Source organism: Sorex araneus, chromosome X (genome assembly GCF_027595985.1).
Source record: "Sorex araneus isolate mSorAra2 chromosome X, mSorAra2.pri, whole genome shotgun sequence".
In the NCBI taxonomy this organism is placed as follows: Eukaryota; Metazoa; Chordata; class Mammalia; order Eulipotyphla; family Soricidae; genus Sorex; species Sorex araneus.
The window spans coordinates 254,768,594-254,789,716 of NC_073313.1; the positions used below are offsets into that span (position 1 = coordinate 254,768,594).

At 45.0% G+C, this 21,123-nt stretch overlaps 1 protein-coding gene across 2 annotated transcripts in view; it reads right to left on the minus strand.

Moving 5' to 3' along the window:
* The window catches only part of EPHA4 (EPH receptor A4), a 162,454-nt gene that overhangs the window by 78,671 nt on the left and 62,660 nt on the right, over positions 1 to 21,123 (minus strand). For both annotated transcript variants that reach the window (XM_004617126.2, XM_004617127.2), the window contains exon 4: positions 11,298 to 11,453. In XM_004617126.2, the coding sequence (XP_004617183.2) occupies positions 11,298 to 11,453 (156 nt within the window). The remainder of the gene's footprint in view (positions 1 to 11,297; positions 11,454 to 21,123) is intronic.

A 21,123-nucleotide genomic window follows, 5' to 3' on the forward strand; every position in this document is an offset into this window, starting at 1 on the left:
CTCTCTTTCTTCTTTATCTTATCTAATCACCCTAGTAAGATCTTGCAGAAAAGTATTTATTACCTATAGCAATCTGATGACCTAAGGAACCCTCCCCAATTAGCACAGCCAACCCAGACTGTGATTAGAAATTCTAGTTCCAAACTCACCCCTGTCACGAAGACAGAATGCATTCAAAATAAAACGGAGCATAACTAAGAATTGTTTGTGGAACAAACTAGAAAATTTCCCCACTTTCCCAATTCGCCCAGAGTTACATTTGTCCTAGCACCCCTGTCCTTCATGCGGAAGACAACCAGAATTAACCCTCCACCCCCCAATACTGTTCTTGTTCCTAGCAGAACCAACTTCTTTGTCTAGTTTTTACCTTCCAAGCCAAGGGTAATTAGGAGTTTCTGTTAAATGTTCCCAGTCCACAATATGGGAGCAGAACAATTATTTCTATGCAACAGGACTCTTTCGGCAGTCCGTCTGCTCAGATGCACAGAGCATGTAGAACAAGTCAACTATGAGAGGTAAATTAGACGACTGATAGCGAAGAAGGTATCCCATTCTTGCCCCAGGAGATCTCCGGAAAATGTATAATTGACCCTGTTTCCTAGGATCGTGCTGTGCACAACCACTATAAAAGTGCCATGAAGAGTGTCAAAGATGCTCTCCAGAAATGACAGGGCTCACTTGATAACAAGCCACTCTTAATTATTCATGGTGGTGGGGAAATGGTAATAAACTGGCTAAATGGCACTGCAAGATCATTCAAGCCTTTCATGTGTTTCTCAAACCTCTGCACTTTCCAGTTGAATCCACACGGCATTATTAGTACTCATAAAGTTAAAAAAAAAACTGCATTGGATTGTTTATCCACCTGAAATAAGTGGGTAGAAGGGCAAAGAAAAGGCTAACATAGCTTGAAATGATGTGAGCTCTTAATGAAAAACTCTGAAGCTTTTTGCATTTTCACATGAAAATGGCAAGCGATTCCATGGTGATCCATCCACTCTTTCCATGTAAGTATACCTCATGATATTTTTTTCTCCCCGTATCCTCAACTGTCTTCAGAGAAGAATGATGCACTCATTTCTCTAGAGGTCGTTTTTCTTGTTAGTAGTCAAAAACTGCTGACAGATGATCCAAAAAAGAAAAGATAAGGATGTGGTTTATTCACTCATGTCAGACCCTGAATTATTGACATCTAACTGAAGAAGTAACCTAGGAATGGCCTGGGTCAAAGGCTGACTCTGAATCATCCACTGTAAACTTTGGTTACTTCCAGTAGTTGAATACCCAATGGAGAGGCCCAAGAATGAGCTTATCAGCTGGCGAACAGGCAGCAAACCTCCTGTCCTGAACTAAAAACCATACCAGGAAATCTGGTGATGGGAGAAACGGGAGGCTCTGTCTGAGCTTTCCTCCTGTGACAAATGGAATGCAGTGCGTCACTCCGCTCTTGTGTTGCAAATGTGGAAAATGACATAAAGTAACAAGACCCCCTGAAAATCTGAGACAAAAGAACTTTCATTCAAGCCTGTCCACGAAAGTCATGGACAGGCAGGGATGATAAATTGTGAAATGGTCAGAGATCTATCACTGGGTCTCCCCAGACACTTTCTTCAACAAAATTCTGGAAACCTTGGGATCTTTGCACTTTCTTCCTTTCTAGTCCTTCTTTAGTATTAACTGCTCCTCCTCTCCATCATGACATTGTTAGTTGCTTGTAGCTCAAAAGTAGAAAGAAAGACATTTTCAGGTGAAGGAAAAAATGCCGTTGAAATGAAAGGTTGCCTTTTATCCCGTGCTTTATACATCAAAGACCCATGCTAGACACCCCTCCCCAAATCCCTTAGCCAGACCGGGAAGCATGTAAATCTTTGGGATAGAGAATTGAACGCACCTTCAAGGACTTGTTTGCAAATGGATATGAGATTTCTAAAATTAAAGCACATCAAAAAAGAAGAGCTCTCTCTCCTGACCTTGGAAACAAGTAAGGACGATGTTAGTTTAATTTGCATTCAGATTTTAACAACACAGTCACACAGCACCACTGGGATCTCGACTGGGTTCCCACCGAAGATTGCTCATCATTTCATTACGGTTCATTATGTTGATAACTGTCAGAAAGCATTAGAAGCAAGAGCTTTGAGTAATAGAACTGAAATGGTAATTTTAAAACAATACACTTTCTGGAGGAAGTACAGTGCTGCACTAAATTCAATTAGAAAAGGCAAATGTAAAGACAAAATAAGTGATGTTTGGGATCTTGACTCTTTCAATTGCCCTATAACCTAAAACCTGCATAGTCCATTGAAAAAGCAGAACTTTTTGCCATAAACCTTGGTAAATCTGTCCTCATTAGGTCTAAGACCCTCTAGAATAAATTGTCTTAAAAGCTGCAATTCTGGAATATTTTAGGCCACATCTTAAGAATCAATCACTCTTTGTTTGTTTGGTACAGCTGGATTGAATTATTCAAGACTGTTTACTTGGAGATAGATTTGTGAAGACCCTTCAAGTTGGCAATCTAAAATAATAATCTCTTATTTACAGAGAGCTTCCCATCATGAGGTGCTAATAAGTTTCATCAAACAAGTGAAATGCAGAGTATCCAAGTGTGCAAGGACAGATTTCCAATGAAATCCAGCCAATCCTGCAGGTAATGAGACTCAGAAGTTGAAGATAGCAAAGGAGAAAGAAAGAAAGAAAGAAAGAAAGAAAGAAAGAAAGAAAGAAAGAAAGAAAGAAAGAAAGAAAGAAAGAAAGAAAGAAGGAAGGAAGGAAGGAAGGAAGGAAGGAAGGAAGGAAGGAAGGAAGGAAGGAAGGAAGGAAGGAAGGAAGGAAGGAAGGAAGGAAGGAAGGAAGGAAGGAAGGAAGGAAGGAAGAAAGGGAGAGAAAGAGAGAAAGAAAGGGAGAAAGAGAGAAAGAGAGAGAAAGAGAGAGGGAAAGAGAGAAAGAGAGAAAGGAAGGAAGGGAGGAAGGAAGGAAGGAAGGAAGGAAGGAAGGAAGGAAGGAAGGAAGGAAGGAAGGAAGGAAGGAAGGAAGGAAGGAAGGAAGGAAGAAGGAAAGAAAGAAATCAAATTAGTTATTTCCTTCTAGAAAACCAGAATTAATTTATACTTTTTTAAGACTACCCTTTCGTTTACTGGTCTATTTTTTTTTGACGGGGAGCTTTTTGGGGTTATACCCAATGATGCTCAGTGGTTACTCCTGGCTCTGCACCTAGGAATTAATCCTGGCTTTGCTCAGGAGACCAAATGGGATGCCGGAGATCCAACCCTGGTCAGCCGCATGCAAGGCAAATGCCCTTGCTGCTGTACTCTCACTCCAACCCCAACTGACCTGTTTTGAAGCATAATTAGGAGCTAGAGAGCTATCTCAAAGATAGTACTGGCTCAATCTCCCAGCAGGAGCTAGAAAGACATCTAGGCATCTCTCTCTCTCTCTCTCTCTCTCTCTCTCTCTCTCTCTCTCTCTCTCTCTCTCTCACACATCACTGCAGAAACATCTCATCTATGTAGGGGAAATAAGCAGAGTCCATTGCAGGAGGGCCATGCTCAGTGTTCCTGACACTGCCGATTACAGACCACAAGCAAAGGTCAGTTGAAGGTCAGTGAGATCTGGGGATTCAGACCCAGGCACTTGCAAAGTTCAAGGACACCCATCGCTTCACCAAGTGCATCAAAATTCCTGCTAGGAAGTGACTCATGAAATGAAAATGCCTCCATCAACTGAAGTGCCACCCCTTGTATGTATAGATTTCATGCTGTCGGCCTCTTGATGGCAGAGGCTTCCCGAGCCCTGCGCCTTTCTGGACAGAAACAGGTACCTGGAATGCGCCCTTCCACCTTCTCTGGCAGCTATGCAGCAGGGCTCCAAAATGCAGCTGCACAGAGAGCACGTGCTGGCTCATGCAGCAACACAGAAGGTTAGATTTCCTTCCTCAGAGAGACAAAAAGGAGGAGTTGGTTTCCATTCAAGGACAAAGTCCCAAACAATTACAATTGCTTCCTAGAGCGGCCATCAAGCTGAAGGACAGTCCTTAAAGGGACAGGGGTAGGAGGGAGGGACTGCTGCCTCTAGTAGCCATCAGAGGGGGTGTAATGATTCTACTGGCAGCAGCACCCAGGGCATCTGGAACTTGTTGGCATGAAGGTTCTTGGATCTGGAAGAAAACTCAAAGGACAAGAGCAGAGCACAAGCTTCGTGTGCAGAAGTTCTGGGTTTGATCTCTGGCTCTGCATGGTCCTGAGAGCACTGAGTCAGGAGTAGCCCCCGAGCACAACTGGGTATGACCCCAAAACCAAATAAAAATGCAGTGTCTCAGGTCTGTTTTCCACTATTCACCTCTGGGCAATTTCTGTTTTTTTTTTTTTATAAATAATTTAGGAATACTGCTATTTATTCAGCCATTGATTAAGCTGATCGAATTGGGCATGAGCTCCAAATTACTTTTTTTAAATTCTATTCTAAATGTTAACTTTATTTTATTATTATTCCCCCCCTTTTTTTTTATTCATCCTGAGATACAGCTACAAAGCTTTCATGTTTGAGTTTTGGTCATATAATCATTAAACACCCATCCCTTCACCAGTGCACACTTCCCACCACCCAAATCCCCAGTATTCCTACCCGCCGCCCCACCCCATTCCAACCCTTCCTCTGTTGGTGTGGCAGACAACTTTCCCCATCCTCTCTCTCTACTTTGATTACATTCGATATTTCGACACCAGTCTCACCACCATTCAAACCTGCCGAAAAGGCAATGCTATGTGATTTGTTTTGTATTGCTTGTTATGGATAGAATATAATGTCCAGGAAATTCTGTGTCATTCTCTTCGGGGAGCTTTAGTTTATAGTCTCTGGGTCTTGGCCTTTGATGAGATTACATTGCTTCAGGGGCAATTTGTGGGTGTGACTGCCAAGCTTCTGGAAACCTGGGGACCTGGGGGGAGGAGGCCCAGTCCTGATCCAAGCGGGCTTGGAGATCTCAGTCACGGGTTCCCGTATATCTGGGTTTTCCTGCCGGTCTGCTCTCTGGTGAGGTTCATCCTGTTTGGGGTGAAGCTTGTCTGAGCATGTGAAAAGTGGCCTTGGGCACGGCAGTGGTTGGGTTCTGGAGGTTTTCAGCTGCTGGGGGTCTGCCTGGGGCAAGGAGGAAAACTCAACCTGCCCCCCTCTGAGGTTCTGGGCAATTTCTTTACAATTTCTATGCATTTTTTTAAGGGCTTGAAAGCACCATTCTGACTCTCTTCTACCAGACGTGAAATCCTCTGCCTCCCCAGAGCGCTCCCCTGACCAAAGGCTCCACCAAAAGGCCTCCTCAAGAAAAAGTTTATCTCCCATTAAATTCTTGGAAGTCGAGGGTGTGAAGAACCTCATAGGTGTTTCCTTCTAAATTAGCCAATGCTACTCGTATTCACCTGGTCTAATTGTTCTCCAAGTGAACAAAAACTTGATTTTACAAGCCAGTGGAGCAGAGTCTCTCTTTGGCTAGAAGAATGAGTCTGGGAGAGTGTGTTTTATTTCTTCATTAGTGTGCCGTCACAGTGAGCGATCACTAAATGCAGGGCTGCATAAGAATGCCGGGGCTTGAAGACAGCATAATGAACAAAGAAGGTGCCTGATTATCATGGCTGTCAGCACAAGGGAATTGGGTTTGTCACCTGGCTTAACCAACTGGTAAGAACTGATTAGAGGCTGGGATTGTCTGAAAGGACCCCTGATGTTTATGTTCCTGTCCATCCTCACATCTTGTCAAGAGAATCCCATAATGCGGGGGGTGGGGTGGTGGGTGGGGGTGGGGAGGAGCCATTCTTTGGGTTCCCTGAATGAGAGGTTCATTAGGAAACACCCATTGTCACGTCTTTATTGAAATGTCCAAAGAAATGTCGGCTGCAGGGCTGCCCAAGAGAACTTTCCTGCCAATATGGAAACTCCTACCGCTGTGCTAGCCAGCATGCCCCATACCTTTGTCCCCTGTGAGCTCTGGAATGCGGCAAGGGTTCCTAAGAATTTGAATTTTAAATGAAATGCTAAGGACCCTGGATTGAAATCAGTTCCTGTGCCTAGCGACTGCTAGCAAAGGGAAGGGAGCAGGCAGAGGAACACCCCATTTCACCCAGATGGGAAAACCCTGAAGGGGAATATTGTAAGGAAAAAAAAAAAGCAATAATTCTGCTGCTCCTGAACTTAGGGAATTACCGACTTATCAAGCACAGGGACCTCCCTGACTATCTCATCTCAGTCTTTTGTAGTTAATGTTTAATTTAAAACAAAGACAAAGAGCCCAGAGTTGACTCTGCGGAGAACTGTTCTCAGCCTTGGTTTAACAGGACAATGGGGAGAGAGGGTACTTTCGAAAAAACCCAGGCCTTAGCCTTGCCCCCAAAGATGCTAAGATGCAGCACAGCCAGTGGGTGATTTATTCCTGCAGTCTAGGAAGAAGCACCACGGAGAGACACCCCCCCCCCCCAGATGCACAGGGAAATGTGGTGTGGAGGGAGAGTGGGAGAGGAAGTGATCCACTGGGGATCACAGAAGAGAGCAAATACATCTGCGATGAACCGCCACGGGCCTTTAGGAATATTTTCTTGTTTGTTTCTTAAAACACAGGACACATCATGAGCATCACATTTTGCAGATAAAGCAAGGGGATTCTGGAGCGCGGAAACCAGCTTGAAAGTTTATGGCGTTGTCATCAGGTCTGCCTTTCCTCCTAACTCATGTCAGGGGGAGGCCATAAAGATTAGGAGACTGCTCCAGCTCTGGAGTTAGTGAAGTGTAGGAGAAGACGTTCCAAGAGAACGCGTCAGGATGAGAAACATCACCCTGCCTTTGGTATTCTCTGAAAACTTAGTGCCAACAGCACTAAAACCCATGAGCTCCCTGCACAAAACTCGATAGGGACAATCCATGCAAGAATTAATTTTGATTTTAAAATATTTTTGCTCCACCCAGATGCTGTCTCCATACCTATGTGATCTCATTGGCATCCTCAATGTATATTCGTTTCTTTTCTTTTCATTTCTTTTCTTTTCTTTTTTTTTTTTAGCTTTGTGAGGTCACACCCAGCAATGCTCAGGGGTTACTCTTGGGTCTGCACTCAGGAATTACCTGGAGGTGCTTGGAAGACCACATGGGGCTCTAGGGGTCAGACATATGCAAGGTAAAGGCCCTACATGCTGTACTATTGCTCCGGCCCCCATTTAGTTCCTGAGGCTCAACACACATGTGAACATTCAGCATGTGAACACATGTGAACAATGCAACAAGCATTCAATAACTTTATTGTGTGGCAACTTTTGGCAGCTCCCTAAATACTCATGAAGCAAACTTTAGTAAACAAGTGAGGGACCCATGATCCTGTAGACTGCTTGAACACCAATAAAAATGGTGTGTGTGGGGGGGAGGGGGGGACAACGTTTGCTGGGAAGATGCGCTGGGCCACCTTGCTATTTGGAGATTCATAACACAACCCAGGGAGGGATGTACGTTGACATCAATGACCAGAACCAGACTCAGTAGCACTCTCTGCATTTATTTTTATACCTGACATCCTTCTAACTGGAAAATTGTTGGCAGTGGGTGTGGCTAGGGAAGAAATTTTATCATTTAAACTTGATCATCACACGAAAAGGAAACCAAGTTAAGTGCATTTATCCTGGGAAAAGGGAAAGGGTGGGAGAATGATAAACAAATACCCTCCAGAGAGCATCCTCTGTCTGTGGGGGGGACAGAGATAGAAGATGGCAAAGATGTACTTAGGTCTTTACACCTTGCACCTAGAATGTCTCAGAGCCCTGAAAGGTGGTGCTCGACCCGGGAGAGCTGGTAGGAGCAAAGAATCTTTTGGTGAACAGAAGGATTGGGAGTTTCTGGTAGCACAATTCAACCACAGAGGGCACGGCAGGGGTGAGGGTGGGGTGTATGTACACCCTGGCATTTCCAGCTGACAGCTACCTTGCCTATAAGGTAGAGACGAAATATATAAATCTGTGACATGTGCCATCTGATCAGGGTCCTGGAAAGTGACTCATGCATTGTCCGGGGATAATCCTATCATTTTATTTGTTGCTTTTTAGTTGTTTTATAGGCCACGCCTGGAGGTGCTCAGGGCTTCTTCCTGGCTAAGCACTCTTGTACCACTCCTGGCAGGGCTTGGGGTACCAGATGGAGTGCTCAGGAATGAGCCTGGGCTCGTGGCAAGGCAAATACCCTCTCTGCTAGATACCCTACTGCAGCTCCTAATTTCTTCTTGTTCCTTTTTTCCTGTCTGGGGATAATTACATAATGGCTATAGCCCTGCTGTTAATATGATTGTTGTTGTCTCTGGTTGTGAAAGGGAACTGTGGAAGAGGGTAAGCATTTCAGCATGTGTTTGTGATGGACCTGAAATCTCTCCCTCTTCTCATTCCTTTTTCAGTTTGTAATATGAGAAGCAGCACCCGTCATGATCTAAGGGCACAGACTAATTCCAGGAATGCTCAGCCTGGTGCTCGGATCTGATGGTTCTATGCTCAAAACCTGGAGGAGGGGAGGGCAGAGCGATAGTAGAGCGGTAGAGTGGGTAGGGAGTTTGCCTTGCATGTGGCCAACCCGGCATCGATCCCTGGAGTCCCATATGACCTATGGTCCCCTCAAAATCTCTAGGAGTAACTCTTGATTGCAGAGTCAGGAGTACCCCCTGAGCATCATTGGGTGTGGCCCCAAAAGAAAAAAAGACTAGGGGTATCCAGGGCCACACCTGTGTGGGGCGAAAGAGCCTTTCTTCAAGAGTCACTGAACTCAGGGTAGACCTGAGCTCTACCATTCAAGCTAGCACCCACTCCCATCTCTTCGATCTTTTTACTTTTAAATTGTTTTGAATTTTGAGCCAAACCTGGCGGTTACTCAGGGCTTACTCCTGGCTCTGCACTTAGGGAGCACTCCTGGCAAGGTTTGGGGGACCTTTTCTGGGGATTGAAAGGCAGGCTTACTATGCCTTTCCTGCTTGACTATGTCTCCAGGCCCCTTTGTGAAGGAGACTTGACTGGTGGGAGAATGGTCTGCAGCTGTAGTTGTAAGAGACAGAGAAGCAAAGGCAGAGCCATGACAGGCTCATGAAGAAGCCAGAAGGAGCTAGGCCTAGGTTTCGGTTCCAGAATCCCTGGAATTGAGCACAGCTACCTGGAATTCAGTTACGATTTCCCCAAAGTGAGATAACCATAGTGAGGTCAACTAAGGGTTACCAATCAGAGGCAGGTAGGGAAGCCCCCCCATATAACCCTTATGTAACCCTTATGCAACCGTATGTAAGTCCAACTTATAACCAATTAGCTGAGTATGAGTAGTGGAAAGCCCCTCAGACTTCAGCCGGAAGGGTAGTCCTAGGAAAGTCCCTGTTACATAATTTTAAGGTATAAATGCTCCCCACTCTTGAGACTCTTGGGCCACTTGTTCCAAGAAGGCTGCCACTGTGTTGGTGAGCCAGACAAGGGCCCTAGCTCAAGCTAGCCAACCTAGCCAATAAAGACCCTTTGCTTGTTGCATCACAACTTGTCTTCGTGTGATTCCTCTGGGGAAATCTCCGCCTGGTTTAACAGTTGTACCCCCAACCCCTCAAACCCAAAAAGTCTTCAATCTGCAGCATTGTGGACTCTAGGATAGACGACAGGAAGTGACAGTAGTTGGGCAGTAAAATAAGAACAATCCCAATGAGAGTGAAAACCAAAATTAAGTAGTGCTACTTTATGCATTTCTCTTGGTGTGTCAACAGCAAGAGAACAGTGAATCGCCATGAAGGCATGAGGACACTGAGAAGGAGTGTGAAATTACTAGCTCCAGCCTACAGACCGAAGAGGCTAAACAGTGACTCAAGAACGAAAGGCAAGTTATAGCCAGAGTGAGAGCAGAGCCGGAAAGGTGTTGGCTTTGCACACAGACAACCCAGCTTTGGTCCCTTTAACTCCATACAGACCCCCAAGCCCACCAGGACTGATTCCAGAACTCAGAGCCAGGAGCAAGCCCTGAGCACCAATCGGTGTGCCTCCCCACCGCCCCCTCCCCCCCAAAAAAGAACTAAATGGGAGGCTGGTAATATCCCCCTGTCCCAGGCCTCTGGCGTGTGTGCATGCCTGGCCAATGGGCTCTGTTCCTGCAAACCCCAGGGCAACACCAAGGCCCACTGCTCCCTATTTGTTTTTTTTCTTTTGGGGTCACACCCGGTAATGCACGAGGGTTATTTCTGGCTCTGCACTCAGAAATTACCCCTGGTGGTGCTCAGAGGACCATATAGGATGCTGGGAATTGAACCCGGGTCGGCCGTGTGCAAGGCAAACGCCCTACCCGCTGTGCTATCACTCCAGCCCCCACTGCTCCCTATTTGGAACAAAATCCAAGCTCTGGTAGATTCTGTGAGACTTCGGGTGAGGTCAAGTTTCCTTGAGGCCGGGATGATAGTACAGTGGGCAAGTGACTGACCTGGGTTCAACCCCAAGCATGATTCCCTGAGATTAGGAGTGATCCCCAAGCACTTCTGGGTGTGGGCCAAAAAAAAAAAAAAAACTTCCTTACTCCCCTGCATAGCAGGATACCACCCCCAAGCATATGGTCACTGAGCTCTTTAAGTGCCCATCATTAAACAAGCATTTCTTGGGTCCAACTACAAGTGTTATGAATACAAAACTAGGAAGAAGTAAGGAAGAGGGTTACTGGCCCTGCTCCTCTGACCTCAGCACCCAGAACAGAAACCACTTGTCCGCACTGGTCCCCTCCTTGGCACCCTGCCCTCTCTACCTCTCCCCCCACCCCCCGACAGCTGTCGAGCCTCCCCCAGAGTCCTTGGTGAAACAGCAAAGCCACTTATAAATGCTCCCCCGGCTCCAATTACACTGTCAGGGGAGCCCCTAGTACTCAGCCTCTGCCCCACCAAGTCCCTTGTTGGCAGCTGCGCATTTCAAAATCAACCAGAACAGAGGAAAGGGGGCCTCTCTCTCTTTTTCTCTTTTTTTGCTTTTTTTGGGTCACACCCGGCGATGCACAGGGGTTACTCCAGACTCTGCACTCAGGTATTACTCCTGGCAGTGCTCAGGGGACCATATGGGATGCTGGGATTCGAACCCGGGTCGGCTGTGTGCAAGGCAAATGCCCTACCCACTGTGCTATCACTCCAGCCCCAGGGGCCTCTCTCTTCAGATGCAGTCTCCCTGCTCCGCGGCAGAAAGATGCATACTTGGTCACCTTTGTCCTTTGCCCGGGGAGAAGCCCTGGCCGTGGTCTATGGGGGGGGGGGATAATGAAAACCGTGGGCATCGCAGGTCACTTACGGGTGCACGGCATGGAGGCGGCGTCATTGTCGGCTCTGAAAAAGCCTCGGTCACAGGTGCAGGAGGTGGCTCCTTCCCAGACAGAGTAGCTGTGGGGTGGGCACTTGGCACACGTGGCATCCGTGGAGAGGGCCTTGTAATATCCAATTTTGCAGGCTAAGGAGAGAGGAGAAAAAGGAAAGAGGCAGGTAAAGCACCACCCAGCACAATCCGTTTCTTCCACGCAGACCGAGGGAGACACATTTTACTAAACATCAGGGACCGTCTGGCTAGGGAGTAGGACAAAACCGCTCACAACATTAATGATTTTTTTTTTTGCTTTTTGGGTCAGACCCAGCAATGCACAGGGGTTAATCCAGACTCTGCACTCAGGAATTACTCCTGGCAGTGCTCAGGGGACCATATGGGATGCTGGGAATCGAACCCGGGCCGGCCACATGCAAGGCAAATGCCCTACCCGCTGTGCTATCGCTCCAGCCCCACAACATTAATGATTTTAGTCACTCTCAAAGGTCTCTAACAGTCCTGGTTACGTGGCAAATAGACCTACGAAAAAACATGTCTTAAAACAGGTGATGTCAAAGAGACTCACTGCTCAGTTTACCCAGTGTTCTGGAGCGTACGACAATCATCCTACGTACATGCTTGATGCTGGTTAATACTTGCAGCACCCCTTTCCCTGGGCACTGTTACTAGCCTTCCCTACAACTGAGAAATGCCAGTTTGGAGCCATGAACTGCGTGTACCAAATCATGCACCTGGCAGATGTCAGGAGCCACTTTGGACCCCAAGTCAAAATCAGCACTCCAAGCCTTTCCCCCTGCCCCTTGGTTCCAGGCTCTGAAATGTGACAATATTTCTCTTGAACTAACCCATTGAAAGTGTGTCAAAGTGCTAAAAACAACCCCCCCAAAAAAAAATTGGTGGGTGATTATTTCTAATTACAGCTACAGAGAGAACCAAAGTGAATAAGCAGCAAAAGCAACCAAGCATGAAGGCAAATAGTTGGGAAAACACAGGTCACAGTGTCAGGGAAAATTATAGAAACTACCAACCGGCGATTCTCGGATAAAGCATGTGTTAAATTAACCCTTTAAGACTCACAGATCTCGCGTGTTTACGGTCAAATCAACCAGACCCTCCTGTTAAATGAATCAGACCCTCCTGTTAAATGAATCAGACCCTCCTCTTTTCTCCTCTCTATTTTCCTATCCCCCACTTCGTGGCCTCTGCACACATACCCGAAGCTCTGGTGCAGAGCGCATGGAGCCTATAGTTCATGCACCTGACTCCGTGTGCTTTCTTTCCATGACTTCATCTTTACAAACAGCACGCTGACACCGAGGGCCGCTTTGACTCATGTGGAAAAACTCAATGATGCTATGCAGCCTCACATTAAAGAAAGGGCTCATAGAGCGTGCTCTCCGTCTTCATCCCCGAGGCCCTTCATAAGTCCACAGAGACAAGGTCATTAAAAACGGTTACTTCATGGGTGCCAGAGAGACGCTCCAGTGGGTAGGGCACTTGCCTGCACATAGCTGACCCGGATTCGATCTCTGGCATCCCATATGGTCCCCCCCTCCCCAAGCTGCCAGGAGTGACCTCTGAGCACAGAGTCAGGAGTAAGCCCTAAGTACCTGCTGGGTGTGGCCCAAACCACCCCCTCCACCCTTCATATTTAAATGGTTATTTCATAAGATCCAAGAAAAGTGACAGCAACCCACCATCTTTGCGGTTCAATTCACTAGCAATTCCCCCCATCTATCGTGTCCAATGAGAAGTTTCTACATGATCAAAACTGCCAGGTGAGCCAAGGACTCATGGGACGTTTCCCAGCAGCCTGACCACAAAGAGACCAACCATGCCGGCAACCTAGCAGATCCTCCACCAGTGGGCAGATACAAACAGCTCCATGAAAACGCTTGATCTTCAGGGGGAATCCGCCTTTCTGCCATTACTCATCCATCAAACATCCGTACGGCTCCCAGTTGAAATCTGTTCCTCCCTCTTGCACATCCTGTTGGTATTTTCTTAATCATGCTCTTAGAATGGCAAGCGGAAAGGGAGTTCATCAGAAGCTCCAGGAAAGCACACGGCTACTTGGAGCATGATTAACCAACTTTGTTTATGGAATTCCCTTTAACGAGCCCAAACTTTATGATGTGTGGCGCACCGACCATAAAGCGCTCGGAGATCAATCTCTCCCTTATTTGCTTTCGTCTTCCACTGGACCGGAGCATCTTAGAAAAACAAGCTGCTCCAATGACTGTGATTTATGTGTCTCAAGCTGATACACATCACATAATTAGATAAGGTTCAACATGCAAGGTGCTTTTTTGGTCATGCTTAAAAATGGCCTTGGGGTTTTGATGAAAATTAGAAGCCCTGGCTTGGGCAAGAAAAAAAAAATCACTGAGGTTGACCCGCACAGTAAAACCAGTAAGCCCCTACCCCAAACCCAGGCACCCAGACTGTCAGTCAGGCAAAAGCAACAAGTGACAAAAGCAACTTGTGGGAACCTGACCTCTCAGTGCCTGGACTGCTAAGAAGGCATCACATGCTGGAGGAAAAGGCAGCTCAGATAGAGAAGGAACCACCAAGGAAAGGGTGCTAGGAGGGCCCACTTGGGATGGGAGATGTGTGCTGAAAGTAGACTATAGACGGAACTTGATGGCCACTTAATACTTCTTTGCAAACCACAACACCCAGAAGAAAGAGAGAGAGAGCAAAAGGGAATGCCCTGCCACAGAGGTGGGGTCGGGTGTGGGGGACGGGGATGGGGGGGTGGTGATAGGAGGGATACTGGGATCATTGATGGTGGAGAATGGGCACTGGTGGAGGGATGGGAACTTGACCATTGTATGACTGAAACGCAAGCACGAAAGTTTGTAAGTCTGTAACTGTACCCCATGGTGATTCATTAGTAAAATATTATTTTAAAAAATTGTTTCCAATGTAAAAATGTGGATGTTAGAGAAAAACTGGCCATATTCCTGACTGACCACTGTGGAACTTTACCTCCCCAGGTGTCAAAAGCTACAACCTCACAGTGCTAGACCAGCCACAAAAATGGGCTTGGGCCTAGGTCTGATTCATTCCGATGTGGAAGCAGCACATTCTAAAGTTTGAGAGGGAAACTGGCGAGAGTGTTGTGAGTGTGGGTGGGTGTCTGCGTGTGTGTGTGGGGGGGGGGGGGGGTGTCTGGGTATATGTGTGTGTATCCTTGCAGGGGGCACTATTATTCCTCAACTTTTATTCTAAAAAATCTACTTCGAGACTACAGACATTCTCCACAACATCAAATGCACGATGTCTCAGATTTCTAAGAGTTCAACAATGAATCGAACACATTAGATAATGTGTATTTACGTAATTCTATGTTAGGTTTTGAGAGACTTCTAGTTCATATATTTACATATAAAAGAGAAAGGCATTTGCAACTTTACACTTCTGTCTACTTTTCCTTAAAGTGGATATGCTACCAAGAATAAGCCTGCATTAATTTCTTTGGGGGAATCCAAAACATTACTCCTGATATATGTATTGCAAAATTAGGATGTCTGCTTCCTAAACAAGGGACTATTTTTACTCCCTTTCTCGCTGTACAAATGCAAACCGAAAAGATAAAATTGAATTGCCATTGTGCTATTCTAGGCACCCCTTGCCACATTCTTTTGTCTTCAGCAACACGAATATCATGTTATTAATATTTCAGGATTCTTAGAAAGGATCTCTCAAAATATAGTAGTAGTTTTGCATGCACAGTTATTTTGCTGCCTACGTCTGTAAAAATGACCAACTGATCTGATGGTTCAGCACATTGCTTTGCTACACTGTTGGGGTTCACAGTTTTCCTGCCTTGGGTGCCTGAATGTCTAAGTTCATCCCACATGTATTCACCACGCACACTAGAAATTTCACTGCACCTTTCATTCTACACACAACTCTCATGAAAGATGTATTTGGGAATGGCAATCACCCGAGTTACTCTTCACCATCATTCTCTCCTAAGTGAGTAACTGACACAGTATTTTTGAATTGTAATACATGGTGAAACAAGTCTTAAAGAGCTCAAGAAAAAAAATGCAAGAGATCCCCCCCCCTTCTGCCCCCTTTGTGTGGGGAAGGTCCATTGTTCCAGTACAGTATCAAGGAGCAGGAGAGCCTTGAGTGGCCTTTCAATGATGCCATTGTGGGAAGATGAATTTGCATGAGCAATGCAAACTTTGAATTCCTTTCCTTTGGCTTTGCCTTAATTAGCTCTTTTTGCTGACTTAAAATAAAATAAGACAAATGAGGACAAGGAGGAGGAAGTAAAACTCCTTCCTTTCATGAGCTCACCCACTAACAAATTCAGGTTGCATTTTGGGATAGTCTCCTGGAAAGGGTCTTTGTAGAATTTTTAAACAAAACTGCTTTGGGCTAAAAACAAATATATATATATATATATATATATATATATATATATATATATATATATATATATATTAGGAAATGTAGAATCTCCAGGATTTCCTGGCATATAGATGATTTATATGCAGGTATAATCCTTCATTTAAGGAACTAGCTAGTCAACTTACTCTCAAAAATTTGGTCATTCTTTTTCTTAAAGAGAAAATTTGGTTTTGCTAAATTATCTTTATAGTACATTTTCAGACAAGTTTAGCTTATAACATACCTAATAATAGCAACTGTGGTGATAAATACTCATCATCCATTGAGCATTTATTGTTTTTGCATGCATTATTATTTCATTTAATCTTCACTACAATCCTGTGAACTTATTACAAAAAGAAAAAAAAGAAAAATTTAAATCCCAGTTTGCAAATAAAGAACCCCTCAGTAACTTAAATAACTTGTCCAAGGTGACACCGTCAAACAGTAGTTTCTGAACTTAACTCCAGCTTGGGATCTTCTGAAAGTTTCAGCATACTTTTCCCCTGATTTTAACATACTTTTTACTGATAAAGTTTTAACATAGTTTTTACTGATGTCAGGCTACATCAGTAAAAGGTCATTGAAATAAACCTAGATCTAGACAGTGGGGAGGTGAGGATGGTTCCACCCTCCACTTGCCCTCCCAACCATCCTAGTGCAGGGCAAGTGCAGTTCTCATCCAACTGGAGTTCCTATCTGAGCTGCACGAAGAGTTGTTTCATGAGACTCTGACACAACCATGTGAAATGTGGTGCATCTAAATAGGATCTTGGTAATCAGTATCAAAGACACCCCAGATTCCAAAGATTTAGTAACTCTAAAAGGCAAAAGAAAAAAATCTGTCTAATAAGTACAAATAATAATAGAACTACTAATCAGCCTTACCCATGAAAGGACCGGCAGAGGGACCCACGGCTGAGATCTCCAAGCCTGCTCAGATCGGGACTGGGCCTCCTCTACCCAGATCCCCCATTTTCCAGTAGCTTGGCAGTCACACCCACAAACTCCGCACCCCCCCCAACCCTGGTGCCATGTAATCTCATCAACTGCCAAGATCCAGAGACTATGGAACAAAGCTCCAGGAAGAAAACTGCACAATTTTTCCTGGAGAAAAAAGTTGTGTTCCCCCCGCCCCCCCCCATGATGGCAGAGCCTGGAACGCTACCTATGACGTAATTAATATGCCAAAAACAGTAACAACAACATGCTCTTCGTGTTCCTGGAGTGAAGAGATGCCATTGGGCTACACTAGCACGCAACAGGGACAAATGAAGACATTACTGGTTTCCACTCGAGCAAATAGATGAACAACAGGATGACAGTGATATAATGAATAAGTATAAAATCAAATATACACAAATAAATTAAGATTCTAGGTAGGTCAGGGGCTGGAGCGATAGCACAGTGAGTAGGGCATTTGCCTTGCATGCAGCCAACCCGGGTTCGATTCCCAGCATCCCTTAGGGTCCCCTGAGCACTGCCAGGAGTGATTCCTGAGTGCAAAGCCAGGAGTAACCTCTGTGCATTGCCAGGTGTGACCCAAAAAGCAAAAAAAAAAAAAAAAAAAAAGATTCTAGGTAGGTCAAATAGATCTTAACTCCACATTGTTATTATTATTATTATTATTATTATATTGTCTTTATTAGTTGGATTTTTGATGCTGGGAGAGCTGGGAGGTCCCAGACAATTGTCAGCCAATAGAGCCAGTGGTCCAGGGGCCCAGGACCGTGTGATGCTCATGTTCTGTACTACTGGGGACTACATAGGACATGCGGCAACCCTTTGGCCTCAGCACTGCACTTGGCAGTGCTCAAGTAATTACATGGTTCCAGAGCTCTAAGCAGAGCCTGCCACATGCAAGGCCCATGCTGTAACTCTATTGAGACAGTTTAGGCCCCATCACCTCTGTAAAGGAGACGATTTAAAAAAATTAAAGGTATCTATGTGGCATGCATTTCTTTTTTTTTTTCATTATTTATTTTATTTTATTGGTGGCTGGAACAGTAGTACAGTGGGTAGGGCTTTTGCCTTGCATACAGCCAACCTGAGTTCGATTACTTTATCCCTCTCAGAGAGCCTGGCAAGCTACCGAGAGTATCCCGCCTGCACGGCAAAGCCTGGCAAGCTACCTGTGGCATATTCAAAATACCAAAAACAGTTGCAACAAGTCTCACAATGGAGACATTACTGGTGCCCTCTCGAGCAAATCAGTGAGCAACGAGATGACAGTGAAACAGTGACAGTGATACAGTGATTTTATTGGTAGAGCTCACACATTCAAGACAAATGTTTGGCCACTGAATTTCATCACTGCTTTTATATCATTTGGCCAGTGCTCCTCTAGGGCTTAGAGTACTAATATCTATTTATGCGTGCATGTGTTTGTGTCTGTGCACACAGACCCTACAAATGGAGAGCGCTGATAACAGGCTTTAAGAGGTATCTCTATTTTCCATGGACTTTTCTTTGAAACTTACCCTGAGCTCATTGACTCACTTCCACTTCATTACTATGCTGTTTGCCAGCTCCTTCAGTAAACCTAATTTGGGCCAAAATACTCACAGACATTAATGAGTTAAAAATTACCTTCCCTGGAAACAGGTTTGCATTTTCAAATGAGTCTCCAGAAGGTCAAGGCTGAAATTTCAGCAGTGGCTCCTTTATGCAAACTAATCCCCAGGGAACATTTGGCTTTGGGGGGCCTCAAGGTGCCACTCAGAACTCACAGGGTGGTCACGCTCAGGAACACACACTTCCAGACAGATTCTTAGGGGGACCCTGTGTGTCTGGATCCATACTGTACTCGGCGTGCTGAGGAATCTCCTTTAGAAATATGACAGTCACTTGAAGGCCATTATCCAGTTAGTTCTCAAATGAATTGCTCGCTTGCAAGTGAATGATTTATTTATTGCAGTTACAAGACTATTCATTACAGTTACAAGACTAGTCCTTACAGTAACTCCTCACTTACTCTAGTCAATAGATTCTTGGAAACTATGTCTTTAAGTAAAATGATACACAACAAAGCCAATTCTATCACAGGTTAATTGACTTCAACAAGGGTCAAGTTTCTATTGCCTCTTTCAGGCCACAAACGCATCCCCAAAATGCTAAATCAAGACCTAAATTCTTCTAAGAGCCAATGAGAGTTTGTTTACATTCATTTATTCATTTTCCAACCCACTCAATCCAGGTCAGGGGTGTGGGTGGCTGAAACCGGCTGCAAGAAACTCGGGGGCCAGATAGGAATCTGCCCTAGACAGAACATCTTTCCTTCTCTGGGTTCATCACACACCCCACGCTCAATGCAGGGTGAGACAGTGTAAACAGAGAAGCTCATGTGCACACCTTTGGGCGGTGGGAGAAATTCAGTGTCCGTGTGAAAACCATGGGAAAGAGAATCTATGCAAACTCCACACAAAGGCCAGGAATCAATGGTCACTTTCCTATAATTATAGCAAAAATGACATTATTCTAATAATGTCATATTCTAATAATGTCATGTCTCAATGACTATAAGAAAATCTAGGAAAAACTGGAGACATCATGTGGCATTTGCCTTGCAAGCAGCCAATCTGGGTGCTCTCTCTGGCACCACATATGTTCCCCTGAGCCCCACACATGTGATCCCTGAGCAAAGAGGCAGGAATAAGCTCTCAGCACCTCGAAGTATGGTGCCCAAACTAAAACTTTTTATGAACAGCTAGAATAATAGGTTAAAATGCTTTGCATTTAAGAGTTGTGTAGACAAACATTGCTTTAAACTTCTGCCATGAATTTATATCCCACACCACTTTCGGAATATGCATTGACACAAAAATGTGCAAGTGCTTTGACCTGGGTCACTCTTCTTTTGTTTTGTTCTGGGGTCACACCCAGTGGTGCTCAGGGCTTACTCCTGGCTCTGCACTCAAGGATTACTCCTGGCAAGCTTGGGTGATCAGACCGGATGCCAGGAACTAAGAACCCGGGTCAGTTTCATGTAAAGCAAGTACCCTAGTCACTGTACCACTGCTCTAGCCCCTGGTCATTCTTAGTATGAACTACACTCAACATCAACTTTGGAACATCATGTATTATAAGACTCATCAGAATGAAGATTGTGTGAGTTGAGACTCTATTCTCAACACAGTCATTCAGAGATTTTAGCAATCATCAAAGTGACTTGGAGGACATGTTTAAAACCAGTTAATGGTCATCTATACAATGGAATACTATGCAGCTGTTAGAAAAAAGGAAGTCAAGAATTTTGTAGTTAAGTGGATGGGCATGAAAAGTTTCATGCTGAGTGAAATGAGTCAGAAAGAGAGAGACAGACATAGAAAGACTGCACTCATCTATGGTCTATAGAATATCAGAGTGGGAGACTAATACCCAAGAACCGTAGAAATAAGTACCAGGAGGTTGACCCCATGGCTTCGCGGCTGGCCTCACGTTCCGGGGAAAGGGCAACTCAGAGAAGCGATCACCAACTACATTGTAGTTGAAGGCCATGTGGGGGAAAGGAGTTGCGGGCTGAATGAGGGCTAGAGACTGAACACAGCGGCCACTCAACACCTTTATTGCAAACCACAACAGCTAATTAGAGAGAGAGAACAGAAGGGAATGCCCTGCCACAGTGGCAGGGTGCGGTGGGGGGGAGATGGGAGTGGGGAGGGTGGGAGGGACGCCGGGTTTACGGGTGGTGGAGAATGGGCACTGGTGAAGGGATGGGTTCCCGAACTTTGTATGAGGGAAGTATAAGCACAAAAGTGTATAAATCTGTAACTGTACCCTCACGGTGATTCTCTAATTAAAAATAAATAAATTATTAAAAAAAAAAAATAAAACCAGTTAATGGGAGCAGGGCAGGTAGTACTAGCAGGTAGAGTGCTTGCTTTGCACATGACCTACCCGGTTTAATCCCCTGCACACCATATGGTCCCCTTAACCCCACCAGGGATGATTCCTGAGTATAGATCCAGAAGTACCACCGGATGTGGTCCCCAAACCAAAATAATAAATTATAAAAAAAATTAAACCAACTGCTGGACCCCAGTACAAGTTCGTGATTGACTGATGGGGTTGGAGAATGTGCATTTCTCAAAATGTCTAGGTTGATGGCAATGCTGCTAAGCCAGGCACTCTGACAGCCTTTGGTCCATAGTTTACAGACCCATTTCTATGTAAATATTTCCAAAGCAGTTCACCTCAAACATGTTAAAGCTGCTGTTATTGCCCCTTATCTAAATGCTAGAGGGGAGTAAAGCTGAGCCTAAGTGTTTGAAAAAAAGTGGAACTGGTTTTGTTGTCAAGACTTTCTGACAAAACCCACATTTTGCCAGAAATGTGAACATTTTTATATATTAGGACCGAGTGACAATCTTAACAAAAAGTATTTTTCAAACCA